Source organism: Urocitellus parryii, chromosome 11 (genome assembly GCF_045843805.1).
Source record: "Urocitellus parryii isolate mUroPar1 chromosome 11, mUroPar1.hap1, whole genome shotgun sequence".
In the NCBI taxonomy this organism is placed as follows: domain Eukaryota; kingdom Metazoa; phylum Chordata; class Mammalia; order Rodentia; family Sciuridae; genus Urocitellus; species Urocitellus parryii.
In genome coordinates this window covers 27,337,576-27,359,597 of record NC_135541.1, presented here as the reverse complement: position 1 = coordinate 27,359,597, position 22,022 = coordinate 27,337,576, and the positions used below count along the sequence as shown (strand labels likewise).

At 39.8% G+C, this 22,022-nt stretch overlaps 1 protein-coding gene across 1 annotated transcript in view; it reads right to left on the bottom strand.

The window, feature by feature from the left end:
• Positions 1-22,022, bottom strand: part of Ermap (erythroblast membrane associated protein (Scianna blood group)) — a 28,121-nt gene that overhangs the window by 5,468 nt on the left and 631 nt on the right. The window contains exons 2-8 of the mRNA XM_077791541.1: positions 8,212-8,301; positions 7,580-7,918; positions 6,079-6,354; positions 4,226-4,342; positions 3,576-3,608; positions 2,652-2,684; positions 585-605 (exon numbers count right to left, since the gene is read on the bottom strand). Coding sequence (XP_077647667.1) covers positions 585-605; positions 2,652-2,684; positions 3,576-3,608; positions 4,226-4,342; positions 6,079-6,354; positions 7,580-7,918; positions 8,212-8,301 — 909 coding nt within the window. The remainder of the gene's footprint in view (positions 1-584; positions 606-2,651; positions 2,685-3,575; positions 3,609-4,225; positions 4,343-6,078; positions 6,355-7,579; positions 7,919-8,211; positions 8,302-22,022) is intronic.

Genomic DNA, 22,022 nt, shown 5'->3' with positions numbered 1-22,022 from the left:
TAAAGGCATTGTGTTGTGTCCATCTAACCAAAAATAAACAAACAAACAAACAAACAAATAAATAAAGGTATTGTGTCTAACTATAACTAAAAATAAATAAATATTTTAAAAAACTATCACTGAATCTCTGTTAGATTTTATCATGTATATTTTCTCCTTGTAAAACAAAATTGACATGTCACATGTCTTCAGATTCTTTTTAAATAATAAAAGATATTCTTATAGAAGAAATGGTGGAGGCACCCTGCTCCAGCATATTCAGTCAATGGGGATCCGTCTGCTTTGGATGCCACATAAGGAAAGGCCATGACAAGGTGATAAAAGATACTTCCACATGGTTTCACCCATGGGAGCCATTTCTCCTCTTGGTAAAACATTTCCCATTTATAGACTAGATAAGAGTTATGCAAGAAAGAGAAGCTGGGAATATGTGAGAAAAGAAGACTCTGAGAGCCAAGGAATTTCCAATATCATGGCTTGAATCTTGCCCCCTCCCTTCTATCCCAGGAAGTGAAACTGAAATGCTCATCCAAAAGCAGGGATGTCAGCATAAGCAAGTTGTGCTATGGAGGAATAGAACTTACTCATGCCTTTATGGAGTCTTCCTAAAAAACAAGAGAGAGAGAGAGAGAGGAAGGAGTGAGCGATTGGTTCTTGCCCCTTTATCCCTAGGGCCCTAGAAGGCTCACCATCTCTCCCACCATGATGTACTGCCTCCACCTCCAAAAATGGAAAGGGATAATTTTCCATTAGTCCCTAAACCAATACCAATACCATGTCCCATAAATCAGACTCAGGAATCCAGTGGTGTTGATGCCACCTTCTCTGCCCCATCCTAACCCAGATTTTGGTTCCTCTTTTCTCTTCTCTTTTGAATGTCTGGTTTCATTTCTGCTGTCTGAGTGTTTCCATATGTTTGTAATTGTGGTATTATAGCCTGCTACCCTTTTAGAGTCTGCTGTTGATGATATCATAAATGTATGATATCATATTTGTCACAAATTATTTTTCATTTGCATTGTGTTTTAGCTAGTGTAAAACTAGTTAAAAGCCCAGCATCAACTTGTTGATGTGGCTTTATGATTCTCTACAGCAACTCCCTGAAGTTAAAATTTTCACAAATTTGGAGGCTGCAGGAGTTTGGGGTCATGCTCCACATGCTATGGGAGAGTCTTTGTGGTTTCTCTGGCAGGGTCATCTGGTCCACTTGTTCCCCTACCTATCATTGGCCCTCCCAGAGAATTAGCATCAAACACCTGAGTCCACCACCAGGCCTTGGGCTAAGGGCTGAGCATGGTTAGTCATTTGGTTTTAGAGCAAGGAGGCCAAGTATGTCACAGCTCTTTAGGAGCTTATTGATTCTTTTTTTTAATATTTACTTTTTTCTCCACATTTTTATTGGTGTATTATAGTTGTACATAATGATGGGATTTTTTGGTTACATATTAGTACATGCACACGGTGGAACACTAAGGGGCTTATGGGTTTTTGTTGCAACTTCCACTACTAACAGCTTCCGTCGACTGTGTCATTTTCTCATACTGAGGCATGTTATGAATCCTCTCAAGAATATGAGTGGCATAGAAGTAGTATTCCTGTTTTACAGAGGTATGGTCTGAAGCTCAGAGGGACATGAAATTGGCTCAAGGTCATCCAGTCAGTAAGTGGCCAAAGAGGCAGGATTCAAACCCAAGTCTGTCTGATTCCTTCGTCAGAGGCCCTCAACAATTGGCCTAGGCAGAATGGCCAGAGTGTCTGCTGTGTGCACCCACATTCTTATCACCTTGGAGGAGATATAAGTGGGGGAAGAGAAGAGCTACCAACATCATTGAATTTGGAGCCATCTGGGCCAGTGACTTGTCTTCCCAGAGAAGCTTCAATAGAGAGTCTAACTTTTACCCTCAGTGGTTCACAGCACACATTCAATTAATGAAAATGAAATGGCAAGAAAGGAAAGGAGTTCCAGGCACTATCATAGATTTTTGGGTTTTTTTGTTGGGTTTTTTTTTTTTTTGTACCAGAAAGTATTTCTTCTGAGCCACACCCCCAGTCCTTTATATATTTTGTTTTGAGACAGGGTCTCACTAAGTTGCTTAAGTTCTCACTAGGTTGCTGATGCTGGCTTTGAACTTGTGATCCTCCTGCCTTTGACTGGGTTTACAGGTGTGCACCACTGCACCCAGCAAGATTGTCTTTTTTAATACTGAAAACAATCAGATAAGAGAACTTATTATTTCCATTTTACAGATGAGGAAACCAAAACTCAGAGCAGCAAAGTGACTTTTCCAAGACCTGTAAGTAAGTGGCAGACCAGGTGTCACAGAGCTTATGATGCTTCCCTTGTACCCTCTTTTCATGCCATGATCATAAGGACTCTTAAGATCCTCATACATCCCATATAAACATATCAATATGTTTCAGATGATATGCAGATTTCTTTTTAGTGATTGGTGGAAAGGCTGATAAAGACAGCTTATGATGATCCAGACCTATTCATTTTGACCATGGGCCTCCCCTTACTGCCATCAGATCCATAGCCCCTTGATGCTGGAAAATAAATTCCAATAATATTAATTGACTGTTGGTAATTATGTATAAGGAGAAAGAATATGTTACTTGTTCCTTATATTTTACTTTTAATATGTAATTACCTTTTTCTTTTGCATGGTCTGCAAGAAGATTTTCTAGAGGAAGGAAAGGAAAAGAAAATGAGATTCTTTGCTATTACTTTGACAATTCCTACTAGTTTACCTGCTCTTGAACCTGTGCACTTCCGTCCATCTTCTCCACTCCCTGATCTAGTCCTTCATCATCTCTTATCTGGGCAACAGAAACGGCAACTCAGATTTCCCCCTACATCATATATTACTCTTTCTGATTCTCTTCTCAGAGAGAGATTTCCAAAACACAACTCTGATCAGAATGTCCCCCTTCATTGCTTTACCACTGCTCTTAGGAAACAGACTGGAATCCTTAACATGACCCACAAGGCCTCCCATGATGCAGCCCTATCATCTCTCCCCTTTGCTTCTGTGCCTTATCAGCTCTTCACTTAAATACTACTCTCTCTGACCATCCTTCAAGTCAAACATTACAATCTCAGGCCTCAAGCTGTTTGATTCCTCCTGCTCGGCTTTCATAGAACCTTTTTTGTGGCATTTGTACATATTTATTTGTGTAAATATTTAGTTCATATTTATCTTCCTGACTAGTTTGAAAGTTCCAGAAGGGCAGAATCTTTGTCTGCTTTTGCTCACCATTGGATTTTCCAAATCTAGTATGATCCAGGATCTTTAGTAGACCATTATCAATTATGTATTGACTGAATAAAAGCTTCTCCATGTTTAACCTATGAATAATGAGCTCACAGGCAAAAATCACCAAATATACCAGAAGGCAAGCTATTAAAGTAAAAGCTGCTAAAAACCAGAAGCAATGGATTTAGATCCCATCACCACCCCATCAAGGACAGTGGAAGATGGAATTTTCAGGTATACGACTTATATTAGTGGATGCTGGGTATACAACATTCAGCAAAACAGAAATATTTCCCCCACACAGCCCAGGACACTTACCTACCTGCATCGCCTGTTCATAGAGAAGCTTCTCTAGAAGGGAGAGAGAAAAAGGGGTCAGCTGGTCTGTGTGTGTGTGTGTGTGTGTGTATGGTGTTGGGAATTGAACCCAGGGCCTTGTGCATGCTAGGTAAGTGATCTACCAACTGAGCTGTGCCCCTGGCCCTCAGCTGGTCTTTAGGGAGGGTTTTTACTAACAAGCTAATTGTCCCAATATGGACCAAGGGTGTATGCCCATTTGAAAAGATTAGAGGATTTCAAACCATCAGAAGGAGGGAGAGGTGTTGGATTATATAACTCTCCGAGTTCATTGCAATCATGAGATCCTGTGAATGTGATCATTTTAATGAGAGTTTTATCCAATGAATATGATTGTATTTCCTAATGAGAAGGCTCTAATTTATTCATTTATTAAAAGGCTGAGGTGACTGATTATTGTCTAATACCTCAAAGGATAAGAATTCATAGCTCTGCCAAGGGCCTTTCTGCAGTTTATTTTATTCCCTCTGCAATGTGAGTCTCTGGGGGCGTGGCTCCATCAGTATTCTCCCAAGCAACTTGCAGGGTCTCCAACCTATAGATAAGCATCCTGCCTACATCCACTTCCTCCTGGTCTTTTCCCAACCTGGGCTCCCTTCCCATCTACTTACCTCTTGATCTTCTTTGCTTCCAGATGAGGCAAATGCCTACTGTGATGAGGAGCCCCAGGACAGGCAGGACCACAGCCAGCGCCACTGCTGAGGAGGAGAGCATTCCCGGGGATGGGGCTGAAACAGAGACCACCAATGAGCACTCCCAGGAAGACATCTGAGAGCTGCTCCCTGCCTCAGATGCAAACAGTCAGGTGCATCCCAGCCGCCTTCATCACCTCTAGGGATGACCATCACCTCTTGGTCATCATCTGACCAAGATGGGTGAGGGTCTTTGTTCTCTTGGTAACTCAAACCCTGGAGGACATTAAAGGTAAGTGGGATTTAATGTCTCAGGAAGGGTGTTGATGGCCCTGCCTGAAGACCATGGTTTCAACTCAGCTTCTCAACCACCATCTCATCCTGCCCCAAACTCAATAGAAAAATAATCCTGGGGGCTGGGGATGTGGCTCAAGTGGTAGTGTGCTTGCCTAGCATGCGTGAAGCCTGGGTTCGATTCTCAGCACCACATAAAAATAAAAATAAAGATATTGTGTCCACCTAAAACTGAAAAATAAATTAAGAAAAAATAATCCTGGGACCTGCAAGTGCTCTGCTGAGTAATCACCCAGAGCCTTCTCATGAGCAGGTCTGCTCCCACCACCTCTCTCTTCAGACCTCTTTGCTCTGGTCTGGAACAGCAGAAAGCAGCCTCTTTGTCCCCAGCACCAGAAGGAGCAGCAAAATAAACTCTAGGTGCTGTGGCAGCAGGCCTAAAGGAGAGGAAGAAGGAAAGGAAGAAGAAAGAGAAAAAGGAAAAGGAGATAAGAGGGCTATAACAAGTGGTGGCAAGCCCAAACTGGCTGTGTCTCCTTGCTCAACCACGGTGTGACCCTAGGCTAGAGATCCAGCCTGGTTCCCCTCATCTGTAAAATGGGGGTGATAAGGGTCCCCATCCCCAAGGGCTTGGAGAGATGTAAAGATCAGTCAGGTTAAGCACTTAGCATCCAGAGAGGGACAGTGGCAGTAGAAAGAAAAGAGGGGAGGGGAACACAAGGATAAAAAAGGGACACAATTAGCAAATGTCCATGACCCCTCTCCACCCCAAGATTCCAGCCACCGTCTATCTTTCATGGCTTTAAAACCACTGTTCTCTGCCATATGAATCCATATTTCAAGAGTCTTTTGAAAAGGTCTAAACCCTTTAATTTATTAATTCTACTTCCAGAAACACATTCTAAGAAAATAATCAGAGTCACCTCTCAAACACATGCAAAAACGTTCATCACATCATTAGTGGTAATGTGAGGAGAAATTGGGAAACATTCAGAACTAGGTTTTGATTGATCTTAGTCTTCTATAGCTGTACAATGGAATACTATGCAGCCCCTAAAATCCTGCCCAGGACAGGCAGGACCACAGCCAGCGCCACTGCTGAGGAGGAGAGCATTCCCGGGGATGGGGCTGAAACAGAGACCACCAATGAGCACTCCCAGGAAGTGGGAGTAAGTAACTCTTCTCTTAAGTAAGAAGAGTTACTTAAGGACATGGACAAAATATACTCATGACGGGAAGTGAAGGGAAATCCCAGTACAAGAATACATACACACAAGCACACACAGAGACACACACACAGACACTGTTCAGCAATACATGCAACTATTAGTCTTGTAAGAAATACACCAAGATGTTAGCAGTATTTCTCTACAAGTTGTGACATCATAGGCCATTTTTTGGTTTCTTTAAAATCTTCTATATTTTCAAGTTTTCTACAGGATAGGTGCTTTATTCTTGGAAATTAAAACATTTGAAAGGTCTTTATAAGGTTTCCAGTAGGGTAGGAGTTTCCTTCAGACCTATCACGCGGCCTTTACCTTCTATAAGCATGGCTGTGGTCTTCTCTCGGCCAAGGACCATGTTGCGGATGGTGCAGGACACGTTCCCCAGAGTGTTGTCCCTGATTCTGCTGGACACTGCCGTTCGGAAGAGTCCGGTTTCATCCAGGGAATGATCCTCAGACAGGGATAGAAGCCTCCTGCCTTCCGGGTCCCTCCATTGGGCCCATGGCTGTGGGAACCATCCCACCGACCTGCACACAAGCTGGATCCATCCAGCATCGTAGCCCTTCATGTGGATGTAAGGATCAGAACCTAGAACTGGAGAGCAGACACTGCCTGGCTGAACCAGCCCAGAAATAGATTGGCAGGGCCTCAGCAAGGACATGGTTCTAGCCAGAGCCCCCGTCCACTTTTGATGAACTGTTATTGACACTTTAATGCCTACTTTCTCCTCACTCCTCCATTCTCCTCCCAATGGGATAAGACAGGGTCTAGCTTTACCCAAATATAATTGAAATCCACCCAAAGCTGTAAGTGCCCATGATACCTGGTCTTCTGATACCTTGTTCCCCACCTTCCAGGATTTTTTAAAAAAATTTTATTGATTGATTGATTGATTGTAATACTAAGGATTGAACCCAAAGACACTCTACCACTGACCTACAACCCCAGCCCTTTTCATTTTTTATTTTGAAATAGGATCTCACTAAGTTGACAGTGCTAGCCTCAAACTTGCGATCCTCTTGCCTCAGCCTCTCCAGTTGCTGGGATTACAGGGGTGCACCACCACACCCAGTTAGCACCTCAGTCCCTTTTAAAAATTTATTTTGCACCCCAAAGGACCTGTGTTTAGAAAGAGTCTTTGGGGGCTGGGGATATAGCTCAGTAGGTAGAGTGCACGCACAAGGCAACGGGTTCAATCCCCAGCATCACAAAAAAAGAGGAAAAAAACCCAAAAACTAGAAGAGTCTTTGTACCACCTATTGTGTTTTTGGTTTTCAGGGCTGGGGATCAAACCCAGGGCCTCACTCACACCAGACCTGGTGAGTACTCTAACACTGAGCCACTTTTCCAGCCCTTGTATGTTTTAAAGGAATTGATTTACTTGCTCTTTTCAGTGTGTGACTAAGCTATGACCAAAATCAGTGTGTGACCAGATAGAAATAGTATCACTCAAGCAAATGCAAAGGACTTGGGTTGGGCTGAGTTTGGGGTAGGCTAATTTTTAAAATATCCAGGATTCTGGCCCTTGAGGACTTTTCCTTACAATTATAGTTATGAGTCCCTTAATAATAAGAGCAAAGAACCAGGATCTGCATTGCACAGTGTTTTTCAAAGTCCCTGTCCCTTCCTCATCAGAAACCAGAGTCACTACTTCCACCAAAATCAGTGGGACCAAATGGTAAGGCTGATCCATCCAGGCAGTCAAAACTGTGCTTGCAGATCAAAGAAAATTCTAGATGAGGGACAAAGCAGGTATTGACAAAGCCTATCTAACTGCCACAAATGACCCCAGGCACCTCAACCCCATCCTAACCTGCAACCTGAAGAGTCACGGTGCTCTCTCGACTCAGGTTTCCGACCTGGATTTGACATTGGTATGGACCTCGATCCTCAAGGGTCACATTGCGGATCTGCAGAGTGACACTTCCCTCTTGGATGTCTCTCACCAGCGTCGTCCTGCCCTTATATTCCGGAATCAGATCTTCATCCCTGTCCTTTCCATCCCGGAACACGTGAACAGCCTGGGAGCGTTGCGATCCGGAGGGCCGCAGCCACCTTATCTGCACGGGCACCGACACCGGCCAGAGAGACAGAGGGCAGAGCAGCTCGGCTGTGCCCCCTAGCGGGGCGAGGTGGAACTTGCTGACATCTCCTGGGAGGTGCGGGGGAGAGGGAAAAAAAAAAGATAATAGGGATCTGGGAGGGGAGGATGCAGGAGGAACGACTTGGGAAGGGATGGAAAGAAATGTGGCAGAAAGAACTTGGGAAGGGATAAGGACGGGGATATACTGGGGGAAGGATATAGCCTACGAAAAGCACTGGGAAGGATTGGGAGAAAAAGGGAACCCCCAAAGAAATAAGATCTCAAGCCACGCCTCCTCATTCTGGAGACTCCAAGGTCAGACGTCTTGTCCCTGGCAGGGAAAGAAATTCCGAAACTCCTACCTGACAGGTGCGCAGGCATCTGCAGGATGACCAGAGTAATGAGGCAGCTGGAGAACCAGGAGCCAGGGGAACTTGCCATCTCCTTCCGAACTAAGACAGACAAAGAGAAGAACTCTGGTGAGCTTGACAGGGGGTACCGTATCACCTAGGAGGTAAGGCTGAGACCCAGACCCCATGGCCTGCGTTCAAGAACGATACAGACCTGCTTCTAAGTCCAGCTCCACTACTTACTCCCTTGTAACAGGGTGACTGAACTTCTTCGAAATGCTGTTTCTTCATCTTTATAATGGGTATAATAACCATGCCTTCTTGCAGCATTATTGTGAGGGTAGAAGGAGCTAAGTACTCTGGGAGCCTTAAATCTATAAAAACTGTGAATGAGGATAATGATTGGGATGAGACTAGTGAACACTGAGTATGATTTAGAAGGCAAAAGGAAGAGTCTGGGAGAATGAGAACGTATACCCAGAACTAAGAAAGTAAGAACTGGTCAGACTACTGGCCTCTTGCATTTAGTTTCCAGGCCAGGCTTGAGAAATGCCTGTTTCACACTAATCTTCACCCACCATATAGCTTGGAGCTCCTCCCTAACAGTCTTTCAAGTTGACATGCAACAAACTAATATTCAAGCTCTTTCCCATTCATCATAAAGGTACTAATCCTACAAACTCAGGGTCTGGAGTTGAAAAGACTTGGGTTAAAGTCTTAACTCTACCCATTTACTAACCCCAGGAAAGTTGTAAACATCTGCATCTTTCAGGTTCCTAACCTATAAGAGGAGGCCTTCACAGGAGAGTGAGAGGATTCAAAGGCAGGAAAGCGCAAAGCACAGACCACAACTGCACACAGGACAATATGGAGATGTTATTATTACTGAACTATCCCTGGAAGGTAGAGATCACCGTGTGCACTGCCCAAGGGACACCCCACAGTGTTCCTGCTGTGAAACTCTGCCCCCACCTACTTGCTACTGTCTGAGACTCCTTCAACAGGAAACAGAATTTCTCATGCTACAGTGAGGATAAAGTTTATCGACACTCATGGAAGACAGAACTCTCAAATTATCACCGTTTCAGATCCTTTCCAAAGAGGAGGTTTTTGTAGAGGTCAGCAAGCCTGTTCCCAAAAGGTCACAGATTGGGCACAAATGAGACTTGGAGCGGGTATCAAAGGGAGAAGCCAAAGGTGAACTTTAAGCTCTGAACACATTATTGCTTCAAACATCCAATTCTGTTTTTCTCATGGCAAAAAACACACCGGTTTAGAGTTGGTTTTGTTTTTTAATCGTGATGCATACAACATACCCTGTAATCCCACATAACAGGAGGCAAAAGTGATGTTAATATTACAATAATTCATATTCATTCATATTCTCCCTCTCTCTCTATCTCTCTCTCTCTCCCTCTCCCTCCTTTCCTCCCTCCCCAACCTACCCCATCTCACCTACTTACCTACAAGTTTTTGTTCAGTTACTCAGAAACTGAACAAAAGAAATTAAGTACATGAGAAAAACTCTCTACCTAATTATGATTGACGTTGAAAGTAAGTAGGGTCCAGGATCCCCACAATTTAACAATAATTATCAAATGATTTGTGAATATGAAAAAGTTTAATTCATCAAGAAATCCCCACAATTCTCAAAAACCCTCAACTTCTTAGTGATTTTAAAACACACCCTAGTAGACATACCCAGTGTGTGACCCAGAACTCCCAGCTAAACAGGGGCTGCCTGTATTCCTAGGTGCAGACAATTAATGAAGTGCTTAAGAGGTTCTAGTCCTGGCTTTGCCATTTCCTAGCTGGTGGCCTTAGACAGCTTAATTTTCGTCTTCAAACTTCCTCTCAAACTTCAGGGATTGAACTCAGAGTACTCGACCACTGAGCCACACCCCCACAGAAAATGAAGTTAATAATTGTACCTACCTTGTATGTGTATGTGTATATATATATATATATATATATATATATATATATATATATATAGTGAGGATCAAAGAAATACATGTGAAGTGATTTGCACTGGACACTGGAAATTTAAAAAGCAAGTGAGGTTCTATCAGGTGTTGCTCTGTGTAAAAAGGCAATTGAGGTGACTTCAGGAGAGGAGTCTCCCTGAAGCACATCACCAAGCTGCCAATGAATGGAAAGCAGCCCTGTGAACAGACTAACCTAAGAAAGAATGACGTCAGAAGTAGAGTACTCACTCTCCAGTCACAAGTGCAAAGCAAGTGAAAACCATGATTAAGCATCACTCGTCTTCCTTTGAACACTCAAATATTATAAACAGCAATAATACCCAGAGTTGTCACACACATGGGCAAACTGACTCTCTTTCACAAGGACAATTTAGCAATAATTATCAAATGATTCAAGAATATGCAAAGTTTTAATTCATAAATTTCACTTCCAGAAAATGATCCCAAAGAAATAAATAAGGATTTGCATAGCGGTTTAATGGTGAGGATGAGCATCACACAGTTATTCATAAAAGGAAAAAACTAAAAACAACCTACTAAAATGGGAACAGTTAACTATTTATGGTACATTCTTACAATGGAATACTACAAAGCATTTCATAATCACATTGGAGAACAATCTTTAATAGCCCTGAGGAATTGTCACTACAATAAGTTTTTAAAAACTATATATAGTATGATGATTTGGAAGAAAATAGGCAAGAATGTAGATATTAAACAGTGGCTATTCCTGGGTGTAGGGAGAGGATTAAGGTCATCCTATGGTTTTTGTTTGTATTTTCCTTTATATTTTCCAAATTTTCTGCCTCAAAGATATATTATTTTTATTGTCAGAAAACAAAGTTATTAAGAGGAGGAGGAGATGCTTGATCAAGAAGGGAAGGAGAAGGATGGTGGAATGTGATGGACATCATTATACAAAGTACATGTATGAAGACTTGAATTGGGTGTCAACATACTTTATATACAAACAGAGATACAAAAATTGTGGTATATATGTGTATTAAGAATTGTAATGCAAAAAAACAACAAAGTACATGTATAAAGACATGAATTGGTGTGAACATACTTTATATACAGAGATATGAAACATTGTGCCCTATATGTGTAATAAGAATTGTAATGCTTTCCACTGCTGTCGTGTATTTAAAAAGAAAGAAAGAAAGAAAGAAAGAAAGAAAGAAAGAAAGAAAGAAAGAAAGAAAGAAAGAAAGAAAGAAAGAAAGAAAGAAAGAAAAAAGAAGGGAAGGAGAAAGAACAGAAGCAGAGCTGGAGGTCCCCATGGGGTTGAGTATACAGATGCTATAGGTAGCTACAGTGGCTCAGTGGGGACCTCTAGCCCACAGTGTAGAGGGTAAGATTAAGAAGCACTGCCAGTTGGGTATTTTTTAATGGATGTAAGAACCATTTGTCACCACATGGATTTCTAGGATTGATTCTTCTGATCTGATTGGCCAGAATGGCCCTTCCCCCATCATGTTCTCATGTAACATGTATGAACATTACAGTACTCACTATTATATTAGTGTATGACTGAATTAACATGAACTCAAATATATATATCAGGGATTGAACTTAAGGGTACTCGACCACTGAGCCACATCTCCAGCCCTATTTTATATTTTATTTACAGACAGGGTCTCACTGAGTTGTTTAGTGCTTCGCCATTGCTGAGGCTGGCTTTGAACTCCTGATTCTCCTGTCTCAGCCTCTCAAGCTGCTGGGATTACAGGCATCAAATATATTTTTAATTGCAATATGGTTCTATATTAACAATAGCTCCCATTTATTGCATCTTAGATACTCTAAGAATACTGTCTTTAGTACTGACAACAACCCTGAAAGAAGATATTGTTGACTTTTTACAATTAGAACAAGCAAGGCAGTTATGCACACGTTAAGGTACTATGCAAGTGAAATTGCCAGAACCTTTCTGGAAGCAGAATGCAAAACATGGGTAAATAGATGCATGCATGAATGAATGTTTGCATGCATAGCTCTGTGTCATGAGTTACAAAATGAGCAAATGATTCCTCACTTTACAGAATAATTATCATGGAATTCCTTTATGAAGATATTTCCCCTAATAAATATAAAACATGATTTCACTTCCTAAAGTTTAACAGACATGCCACGATTTGGGGCTTTTTCTCTCCTACTTATTGTAAGAAAGTCTAGAAATCCCCTTCCCAATTTTGAATCATTTATAATATTCTTCAAATCTTTCTTTTTTAATTTTTAGTTGCAGATGGGCACAATACCTTTGTTTATTTATTTATTTATTTACTTACTTACTGTTTATGCGGTGCTGAGAATTGAACCCAGTGCCTCATACATGCTAGGCAAGCACTTTACCACTGAGCTATAACCCCAGCTCAATTATTCAAATCTTTTTTCCATGCATGTATATAACCTTTTAAAAAAATAGGGTATGCTGTATCATCTTGATATCTGATATTTTCACCAAGCACTGCAGGATACACATTTTCCAATACCACTAAATATTTTTAATGGCTCCAGTATTCCATCACAAACATTGAGAATTTTTAAAATAATTTCGATTGTAGGATATCTCCATTGTTTTCTAATGCATTGCTGTTCTGAACATTGCTACAATCGATGTTCATCTGATTAATGGGCTGGAATCAGGAGGCTGAGTCCTAATGGTGGAGTGGCCCCTAACTACCTGTATGACTTTACACAGTTAAGCAAGTCACTTAAACTCTTAGGCCTTGAGTTTCTCATCTTCAAAATAGGATTTTTAATTTGCATTACCAAACTGCCCGTCAGAAAGCTCATATCAGTTTTCAAAGTATGATAAATTACTTATTTCCCCCCACAACCTTGCCCTCAGTAGATATTATCAATTGTTGTTGCTTTGGTGAGTAACAAAATGGCATCTCTTTTCTAAAAATGTAATGGTCTTTCATTTTCACTTGAATTTCTTTGATAACTCATTTATTATTTGGGTTTTGTCAATGATCTGCCTATGTATTTTGTTCATTTTTGGTTGGAGGGTTTGTTTCTTAATAGTTTCCAAAATGATTCATATAAGTAAGCAATATTTTTCCACTACACATGTTGGAAATATTTTTCCCCAGGCAGTCATTTACATTTTAAATTTGAAACTGTTGAATTTTAAAAACATAAATCAGGAAAAAAAAAAAAAAGATTACAACAGACAGTCCCTTGCCAATCCCAAGCAGTTTAAGAAAACCCTGCCAGTCTACAAATGATCAGTCTGAAATCGCATAGCACGGGACCCAGAAGATAGTACAGTCTAAATACTTATTAGTTATAAAATTAACAATGATGACAGTAATAGCTAGAGTCTTTAGATAAGTCTGTCTGTCCTCGTCCCCTTTTATGTTCTTTAAATGACAGTTAACCGCTGTCCAATTTCATCCTTTAAGACATTCTTGAATAAGAAGAAAAGGGATTATTTCTCCACTGAACCTTAGAATCCCAAGAAATCTAAAGGATTAAAAAGAATGAAAAGAGGAAAGAGAACTCACCACTTCTGGGAACAGGGTCTCTTGTCCCTCAGCAACAGAGCTGGAGTTTCCAAGCTGGGAACTCTCCTTGCCCCATGTAGGGAGGTCAGGCACCAGGCCAGAGCATCAGGAAGAGTCCCAGGAGGAGAGCCTGGGGAGAGTTCATATTTTATTCTAAAGACCAAAGCCCCAAGCCAGGGGCACCCTCTGCCCCACTGACTCCCTTCTTGCTGTCCCTATAAACAAACAAGCAACGCCCTGCCTGCCTGTCTGTTTCTGATAAAGGAGCAGAGCAAAGAGGAGACTCCCTAAAAGCGAGGGAACCACTGAGGACCACTGGGCCTAAGGGACCTTTATCCTGACTCCCTTTTCCTCCACTGCTCACAGCCAATAATGATTCCCTCTGCTACAATTTGATCCTATCACACCCTTTTTGAAAAGGTTGCCCCCCTTCACCTTTCAAAACAGGGTAAATTAGAAGATTGGTTTCAGAGACACCCACGAATTAGCCACGTTCTTTAATTCACTACCTTTATCTCCAACCACACCTTGATGTGTGTTTTCCAATAAGCAAACCTGCTTACTGTCCTTCAACATGTGATAAACTCTTTCCCGCCTGTCTTAATCCATAATCTTATACCCATATATCCATAATTTATTCTTAATAATGTATTGTATACTTGTAGTACTTTGAATTTTATAAAGATGCACTCATTACACAAGGAGTACAATGATTTCCTTTTTTCACTCAATATTATTTTCTAAATCTAGCAGGTTCTTGTGGCCCATACTATGGCCCCTCAATTCATCCAGTTTCAGAGTAATTGAGACCTGAAGGCAAGCTGCCAGTGTGCCACCTCACAGGCACAGCACTTCTTTGCTTACCTGTGTCAGGTTTCTGTAAAACTTTCTACAAAAGTTTTACAGAAAGTTTCTGTAGGCTTTTCAGCCTGTGGGCAACCCAAAAAGTTCACCCAAGTTAATGCCTCAGGGGCATCAGCCAGTAGTGATGGGAGTCAGTGGGAAATGCCCCAACCTCACACCTTCAGAGGGACACTTCTGAGCCATATTCTAGTTGATTCCTTGGAGAGTTCCCAATGGGACTGAGCAGGGCAGCCTATAGTTATAAGTAGCTCTCAATACTGTCCATTATCTCAGCTTTTCTTCCTTTTTTCTCACTCCCATTTCTAAATAAACTTGCACTGAAGGGTTTGCTTCACACTCTGCTTTTGGGCGAGTCCAAATTAAGACACTGGAATTCACTCAAAATACAAGGCCCAGCACCAATCTCCAGCATCTCCAAAGGAAAGAAAATAAAAGGAAACTCACCCAGATTGCTTCACAGAGTTCAAGAACATTCATTCACTGCTGTATAGTAGCAAATATATCAAGTTTGTCTGGTCCCTCGTTTAAAGAAATGTGGGTTATTTCTTTTTCTTTTACAAACAGTGATGCTCTGAAATTCTTCCTCCTTCCTTCCTTCCTTCCTTCCTTCCTTCCTTTTTCTTCTGTTACTGGGGATTGAGTCCATGGCTTTACACATGCTAGGCAAGCACTCTACCACTAAGCCACAACCCCGGACCTGAAATTCATGATAGAACCATTTCCCAGTTTCTAAGTACAAACTCCTTCAGGACAGCAGTTCTCGGTGTGTGTGGTGTGATCCAAGAGCCCTGAAAATCCCTGAGACCCTTTCAGGAGGTCCACAAGGCAGGTCAAAATGATGTTCATATTAACACAATGGTGCTATTTGCCTTTTTCACTGTGTTGACATTTCAGGGACACCACAAAAGCAATGATGGACAAAACTGCTGGCACCTTAATGCACATCAATGAGTGACACCAAACTGCAGTGAAAGCTACTAATTTTATTACATCTCAACATTTGGAGACATACTTTTTTAATATTCTGTGAAATCAAAGGGGAAGGAAACAGTTCTGCTGCTTCTCAGTCTTACAACTTTCTCAAAGACACACATAGTGGTGGTTGACCTGTGGGCTGAAGAAGTCACTCAACTCACGGAGTATCACTCTTACCTGGGAGGACAACTCACAAACTATGGTCACTCAGACTTTGGACTTGTCGGACATTTTCTCCCAAAGGAAAGAGGCATACCTGTTATTTCAAGAAGAACAACTGGCAGTGTTGATTGCCAAGGAGAAAATACAGTCTTTTGAGTGAAAATTAGAATTCTGAAAAAACTCTTATCTGTTACCATGAGCCTAATAACTTCCCAATAATGAAAGACCTTTCTGATAAGATTGGCAATGGTATGGCTGAGTGGGATTTCTTAATATTGTATAATGAAATGTGTCAACCTTTGGAAGATCCGCATATGTCAGCATACCAATAATTTCCAGGTGACCAATGCACATCTTGCAAAATCATGCACAGGAAAAGATCCATTCAAAATGCAAGATCAACTAGTGGGTCTTACTATAATGGAGTACAAGAAGCTCATTGCTACGGTTTCAGAGTCCATGTGTTGCTGAGTTTTGGCATGGTGTCAAAGAAGAGTATTCAAGATTATCTAAAAAGGCTGTCAAAATGCTCCTTTTCCAATTATATACACTTCAATCACACAACATGCTGCTGCAGATTGGAAGAAACAGCTGATATGAGAATACAGCTGTCTCCTTAAGTGACTGTCTAGCCACTTAAAATTTCCAGAAATATAAAACAGTACCACTCTCCTGAAATTTTTTTTTACGAAAACATGTTATTTATGTTAACATGTAATATGCATATTATGTTTATTTTAAGTGAAGTGATAGTTATATTTACTATTTATCAGTTTTAACTTCTTTTAACCAACACATCATTGCACCCATGTATGGGGTATAGTGTGATAATTTGATACATGTACAAAATGCACAGTGATCAAGTCAGGGTAATTAGCATTTTCATCTCTTCATACATTTAACATTCATTTGTGTTTGAAAACAAAAGTTGGGAAACTTCAAACTCCTCTCTTCTAGTTATTTTGAAACATATAATAAATTGTTGTAAACTATATTCACCCTACTGTTACCATAAGACACTAGAACTTATTCCTTCTGTTTTTTGGTACCCATCATAAACTTTTCTCATTTCCATCACCCCAAGTTTTAATTTCTAATCTGGCAAATTTTGAAAAGCATAACTCAAATAATTGAAGCTCTTTGAGATCCTCAATAATTTTAAGAGTGTAAAGTTTTCCTGAGAATATGTATCTGGAAGTGGTATTGTGAGCGTGTAGCTGATATTCAATTGCATTCCAAAGTGATTGTACCAGCTTATAATTTAACTTTCTTTTTTATATATTTATTTTTTAGTTGAACACAATACCTTTATTTTATTTATTTGTATCTTTATTTTATTTATTTATTTTTATGTGGTGCTGAGGATTGAACCCAGGGCTTTGCATGTGCGATGCGAGCATTCTACTGCTGAGCCACAACCCCAGCTCCTAATTTAATTTTCATAATTAGTATTTTTACTACTTCCTCAAGGAATGCGTTAATTTTATCAAATAATCTAAATCACATTTAAAATGAATTTCTTCTCTGAAATTTTCTTTTTGGGTTTATAACCTTGGGATAAAAATAGATAAAATAGATATAGATATCACTCATTGTATTCCCCCAAATCTAGTGACAACCTCTATGATATTTTTGGGCTGTACGCTTACACACCTTTTCCCCTCCAAAACGAGGCTACAATATACATAATAATGAATAAACTCTATTTTTACTTAGGTGTACTTATAATAGTTTTAATCTCAATTATTTCTTGATTTTGTCCCTATTTTTTTAAATTTATTTTTCAGGAAAACTTGAACAACTCAGAGGTCAAAATCTAAATATTCAGTCACACTCTGCTTTAAAGAAAAAGATGCTCCTCTGGACTTCTGGCTATATAAACATGGTTTACTGAAGACCAATGCATATTTCTCTCTCCTGAAATCCCACCAAAATGACAATCTTTTTTTTTTTTTTTTTGATACCAGGATTGTCTAGTCTTTTTTATTTTTTATTTTGAGACAAGGCCAAACTAAATTACCCAGGCCTTCTCTTATTTACTGAGGCTAACTTTGAACTTGCTATCCTCCTGTCTCAGCCTCCCGAGCTGCTGGGATTACAGACGTGTACCACCATACCTAGCTCAAAATGACAATCTTGAAATAAAAAAGGAAATGCTTACAAAGACAAAGAGATGGGAGAAGAAATAACTGTGAAACAAAGATGTCAATTCACTTTGAATCGAGGGGAGGAGATGGATGACTAGTAACGGATCTAGTAAAAACAGAAATCTAATCTAGGTGCCTATCGGGTTGGGATACCACTAAGAAGAAAGCTAATTCTCAAATGAGAAGCTTTCAGTCTTAGGATGGGTGGGCCCAGGGCATGGCTCCATCTCATTGGGTTGCGGTAAAGATTAAATTTGTTGAAGCATGTAGGTCAAATACTAAATGATAAACACTATTATTACCTGAGGAAAGACTCCAACTTGAAAGCTAGAGATGAAAATAAACAAGAGACACTAATCTAGGAAGCAGAAAACACCAGAAACTAGGCACAGTTGCACACAGCGTAATCCCAGCAACTCTGGGGAATGAAGCAGAGAATTACAAGTTCAAGGCCAGCCTGGAAAATAGCAAGACAAGGAAAGAAGGAAGGAAGGAAGGTCCAGAAAAATTACAATTAGTATCTACATAAACATGAAATAAGAGAATATCCTGAATCCATAATGCAAAAGCAAGAGGTCACAAAAAAAAAATAGGAAACGAGGAAAAACTATTGGAAATTAAGGTTTTTGTACTAGAGGGGCTGATGGTATAGGTCAGTGGTAGAACACTTGCCTGGCATATGTGAGACCCTGGGCTGGATCCCCTACATGGGGAAAAAAAATGTATGCAGAAATGAAAAAATTCAATAGAAGAGTTGGAGGATACAATTCAAGAAAATTTCTTATAAAGTAGAATAAACAAAAGCAAGAATTAGAACACAAGAGAGTAAAGATTTTAAAAATCAGGGAACTGATCACAGAGAATGTTTCTCAGAATTGAAGACTATTTTTTCCTGACTAAAAAAGGCCACCAAGTGCCCAGCACAATGAACAAAACAGATTTACAGTACACATTATTGCAAAAGTTCAGAACACAAGGATAAAGAGGAAAAGAGAATCCCAAATGCTCCAGAAAACAACAAACAACGTTTACGCAGGAAGTAACAGAAGTCAGAATCAATCAGATTCTGCAAGAGTCCAGCCTATGAGAAGCTAGATGATGCCTTTAACATTCTTTTTCTTTTTTTTTTTTCTTTTTTTTACAAGTAAGGATTCAAAAGGACTTCCCATGAAACCCTTCTGGGGAATTACTGGAGAACATACTCCTCCAAAAAGACATCATAAACGGAGAATGGAAACATATAAAATCCAGGAGCAGAGGATTTGGCCCAGGAGAGATGAGAAGAGAAATCCCCAGGATGTGGTTAGGGGAAATCCTAGGATAAAAGCTGTGTGGAAAGGCCAAGAAGACAATTTGGAGCCAGAGGAGGAGGGTCTAAGAAGGAGCATCACCAGGAAAAAGAAAAAGACACTGGTAGATTGCCTGGTTCCTATGACTAGATGGAGAGTTTGCAGAAGAATTAGCTGGAGGCATAAGTAATGAAGCAAATAAAAGATAGGCAATTTTTTACTCCAGGGGGGAAAAGGTAGTCAATAAAGTGAATATAATCTGATATAGTATAACCTCAACTGCAAACATATTTCACAGTTATATTAATATAAATTCTGACCAGTAATTCCACCAACCAGGGAATTCTGGAGCCTGGACAAGAGTGCACTGAAGGTGGTGGGAGAGAGAATGAGAGAATCCAGAAGGAACCTGGATAGGTGGTACTCAGCCTCAGCAAGTACTCACTCCCAGCACCAACCTTCAACTTGTAGATGAAGAATTCTAAACCAGGATCTCCAGTCCTGTGCCTCTCTGGAATCTGATAATTGCGTCCTGGAAAATTCTTTTTTGCCTATTGCCACTCAAAAGTATAATCTCCTTCCCATTCTCCACCCCCTCACCCCCAGTTTATCCTCTTCTTCACCCTTTCCCAAGCCATCTTATCATGCTATCTCCACTTTTATCTACACCACTTTTTCCAGTCTTCCAACTTAGCATTTCCTCTCCTTTCTTCCCTGTATCTGTTTTAGCTGGCTTTCTAAGCCTTCCAAAGGCCCTGCCCTTTAACTAGTTATGATCTAGACCAGAGCTTATATGAACTTTATCAACTGTACAATGTAACACAAATGTTAACTACCAATATTATGTCAAGATTTCTGAAATTGACTCTGGCTTGGTTACTTTTATTAATAACATTACAATTCATACTTGTATAGAATTTTTAAAATAATATTTATGGTACTGTCTTCTGATTGCTAAAGTATAAATGTTCTCTGAAGAAATTTTGGAAAATACAGAAAGCATAAAGAAGATCAAAATAACCCTACTCTTTTTTTTAATTAAGTTGTGAAATACATTTAATATAGATTGTAGCCAAAAATAACCTCTACTCTTTAATGGAAACTGGATTAGCAATTTTGATGTATTTTCACCTATTCTCTTTTGTATGTGTCTTTTTTGTTTGTTTGTTTTTTGTGGGTTTTTTGTACTGGGGATTGAACCCAAGGGTACTTTACCACTAAGCTACATTCCTAGTCCTATTTGTTTTTTTAAATTTTGAGACAGGATCTTGCTAAGTTGCTGAGGCTGGCCTGGAACTTGCCATCCTCCTACCTCAGCTTCCTGAGTTGCTGGAATTACAGGCCTGCACCATCATGCCCAGCTCCATGTGTGTATAATTTTTTTAGACTGTAAACAAATAGTACAATTAGACAGTATATGCTTCTTTGTAGCTTTTTTATTTAATACACTAAAAACATCTCATGACAATAACTTTTTATGTCATTTTAATGACTGCATAGAATTCATGTTATCAACCCCTAGTATAAAGATGTAGGTTCTTTCCAGTTTTTTTCCCTCTTAGAAGTGTCTGATTGTTTACTTAGGTTAACTTCTTAGAAGTAAAATTGCTTAGTCAAAGGTTGTACTCATTTTTTTTAATTGAAGTATAAGATAATTACCATTTTACCCATTTTTAGTATACAGTACAATAGTACTAACATTTGTGCAATGCATCTCCAGAAGCTTTTCATCTTGCAAAACAAACTCTATCCATTGATCAATAACTTTCCTTTCCCCCTCCCCTCAGTCCCTGGCAACCATCATACTGTTTGATGTTTCTTAGTGTCTGAGTACTTTAGCTACCTATGTAAATGGAATTAAGCCATAACTATCTTTTTGTGCAGTGTGTTTATTAAGGCTTTTGATATCTAGTGCTAAAGTGTCCTCCAAAGATGATGAAACAACTTACACAGATTGGGAATAAATGAGTGTCTACCTGGGCTATGCATTCACTGCTTACCATCTGTCACTTGTTTCATCATTCTTTGACAGAGGAACAAAGGGAGTGGGCCCGAGCATCTTTTCTTTTGGATAGGCATTGTCATGTAAATCCTGGCTAAAATACTGGCTCAGTGTCCTAGTTTATATATATATGATAGTTTACTGCTATACATGTATATATTATAAATATTTATTATAAGGAATAGATGAGTTAATAAAGTTCTAAGAACAATGCCTGGAATATAGGAAGCCCAAAAAAGAGGAAGCTATCATCATCACCACCACCATCACATCATTTAACTTTTTTGGTGAATTCTTGCTAATCTAACAAATAGAAAATGATTCCCAGATAATTATTTAACTTAAAAGTCTTCTATTATCTGTGGACTATGTTTCTCTATGTTTACACTGGCTATTTGTATTTCTGTTAAGATTTCTTCTTTCAGGGATGGGGTTGGGGCTCAGCGGTAGAGTGCTCGCCTAGCATGTGCGAGGCGCTGGGTTCCATCCTCAGCACCACATAAAAATAAAAAATAAAATAAAGGTATTGTGTCCAACTACAACTAAAAAATTAAAAAACAAAAAAAGATTTCCTCTTTCAAAGCACTGTGGCAAACAGGATCTCACTTGATCCTCCTAAATAAACCGTGAAATAGAAATGAAGCAATCACAATCCTAATTTTTTGAATTTAAAAAATGAAGCTTCAAAATACAGTGTTGAGCAATTCCAATCCCAGGATTCAGATCTCACCCTTCAAAGCCTAGCAACTGTCTCAGAAAATATTCCCTGGAAAAGCTTTTTTTAAATTTTTTAAAAACTTTTATATTGGTGTATATTAACACACCAGTAAAGAATGGGTTTCATTCTGGTATGTTGTTACATTCATATACTATTATAACAT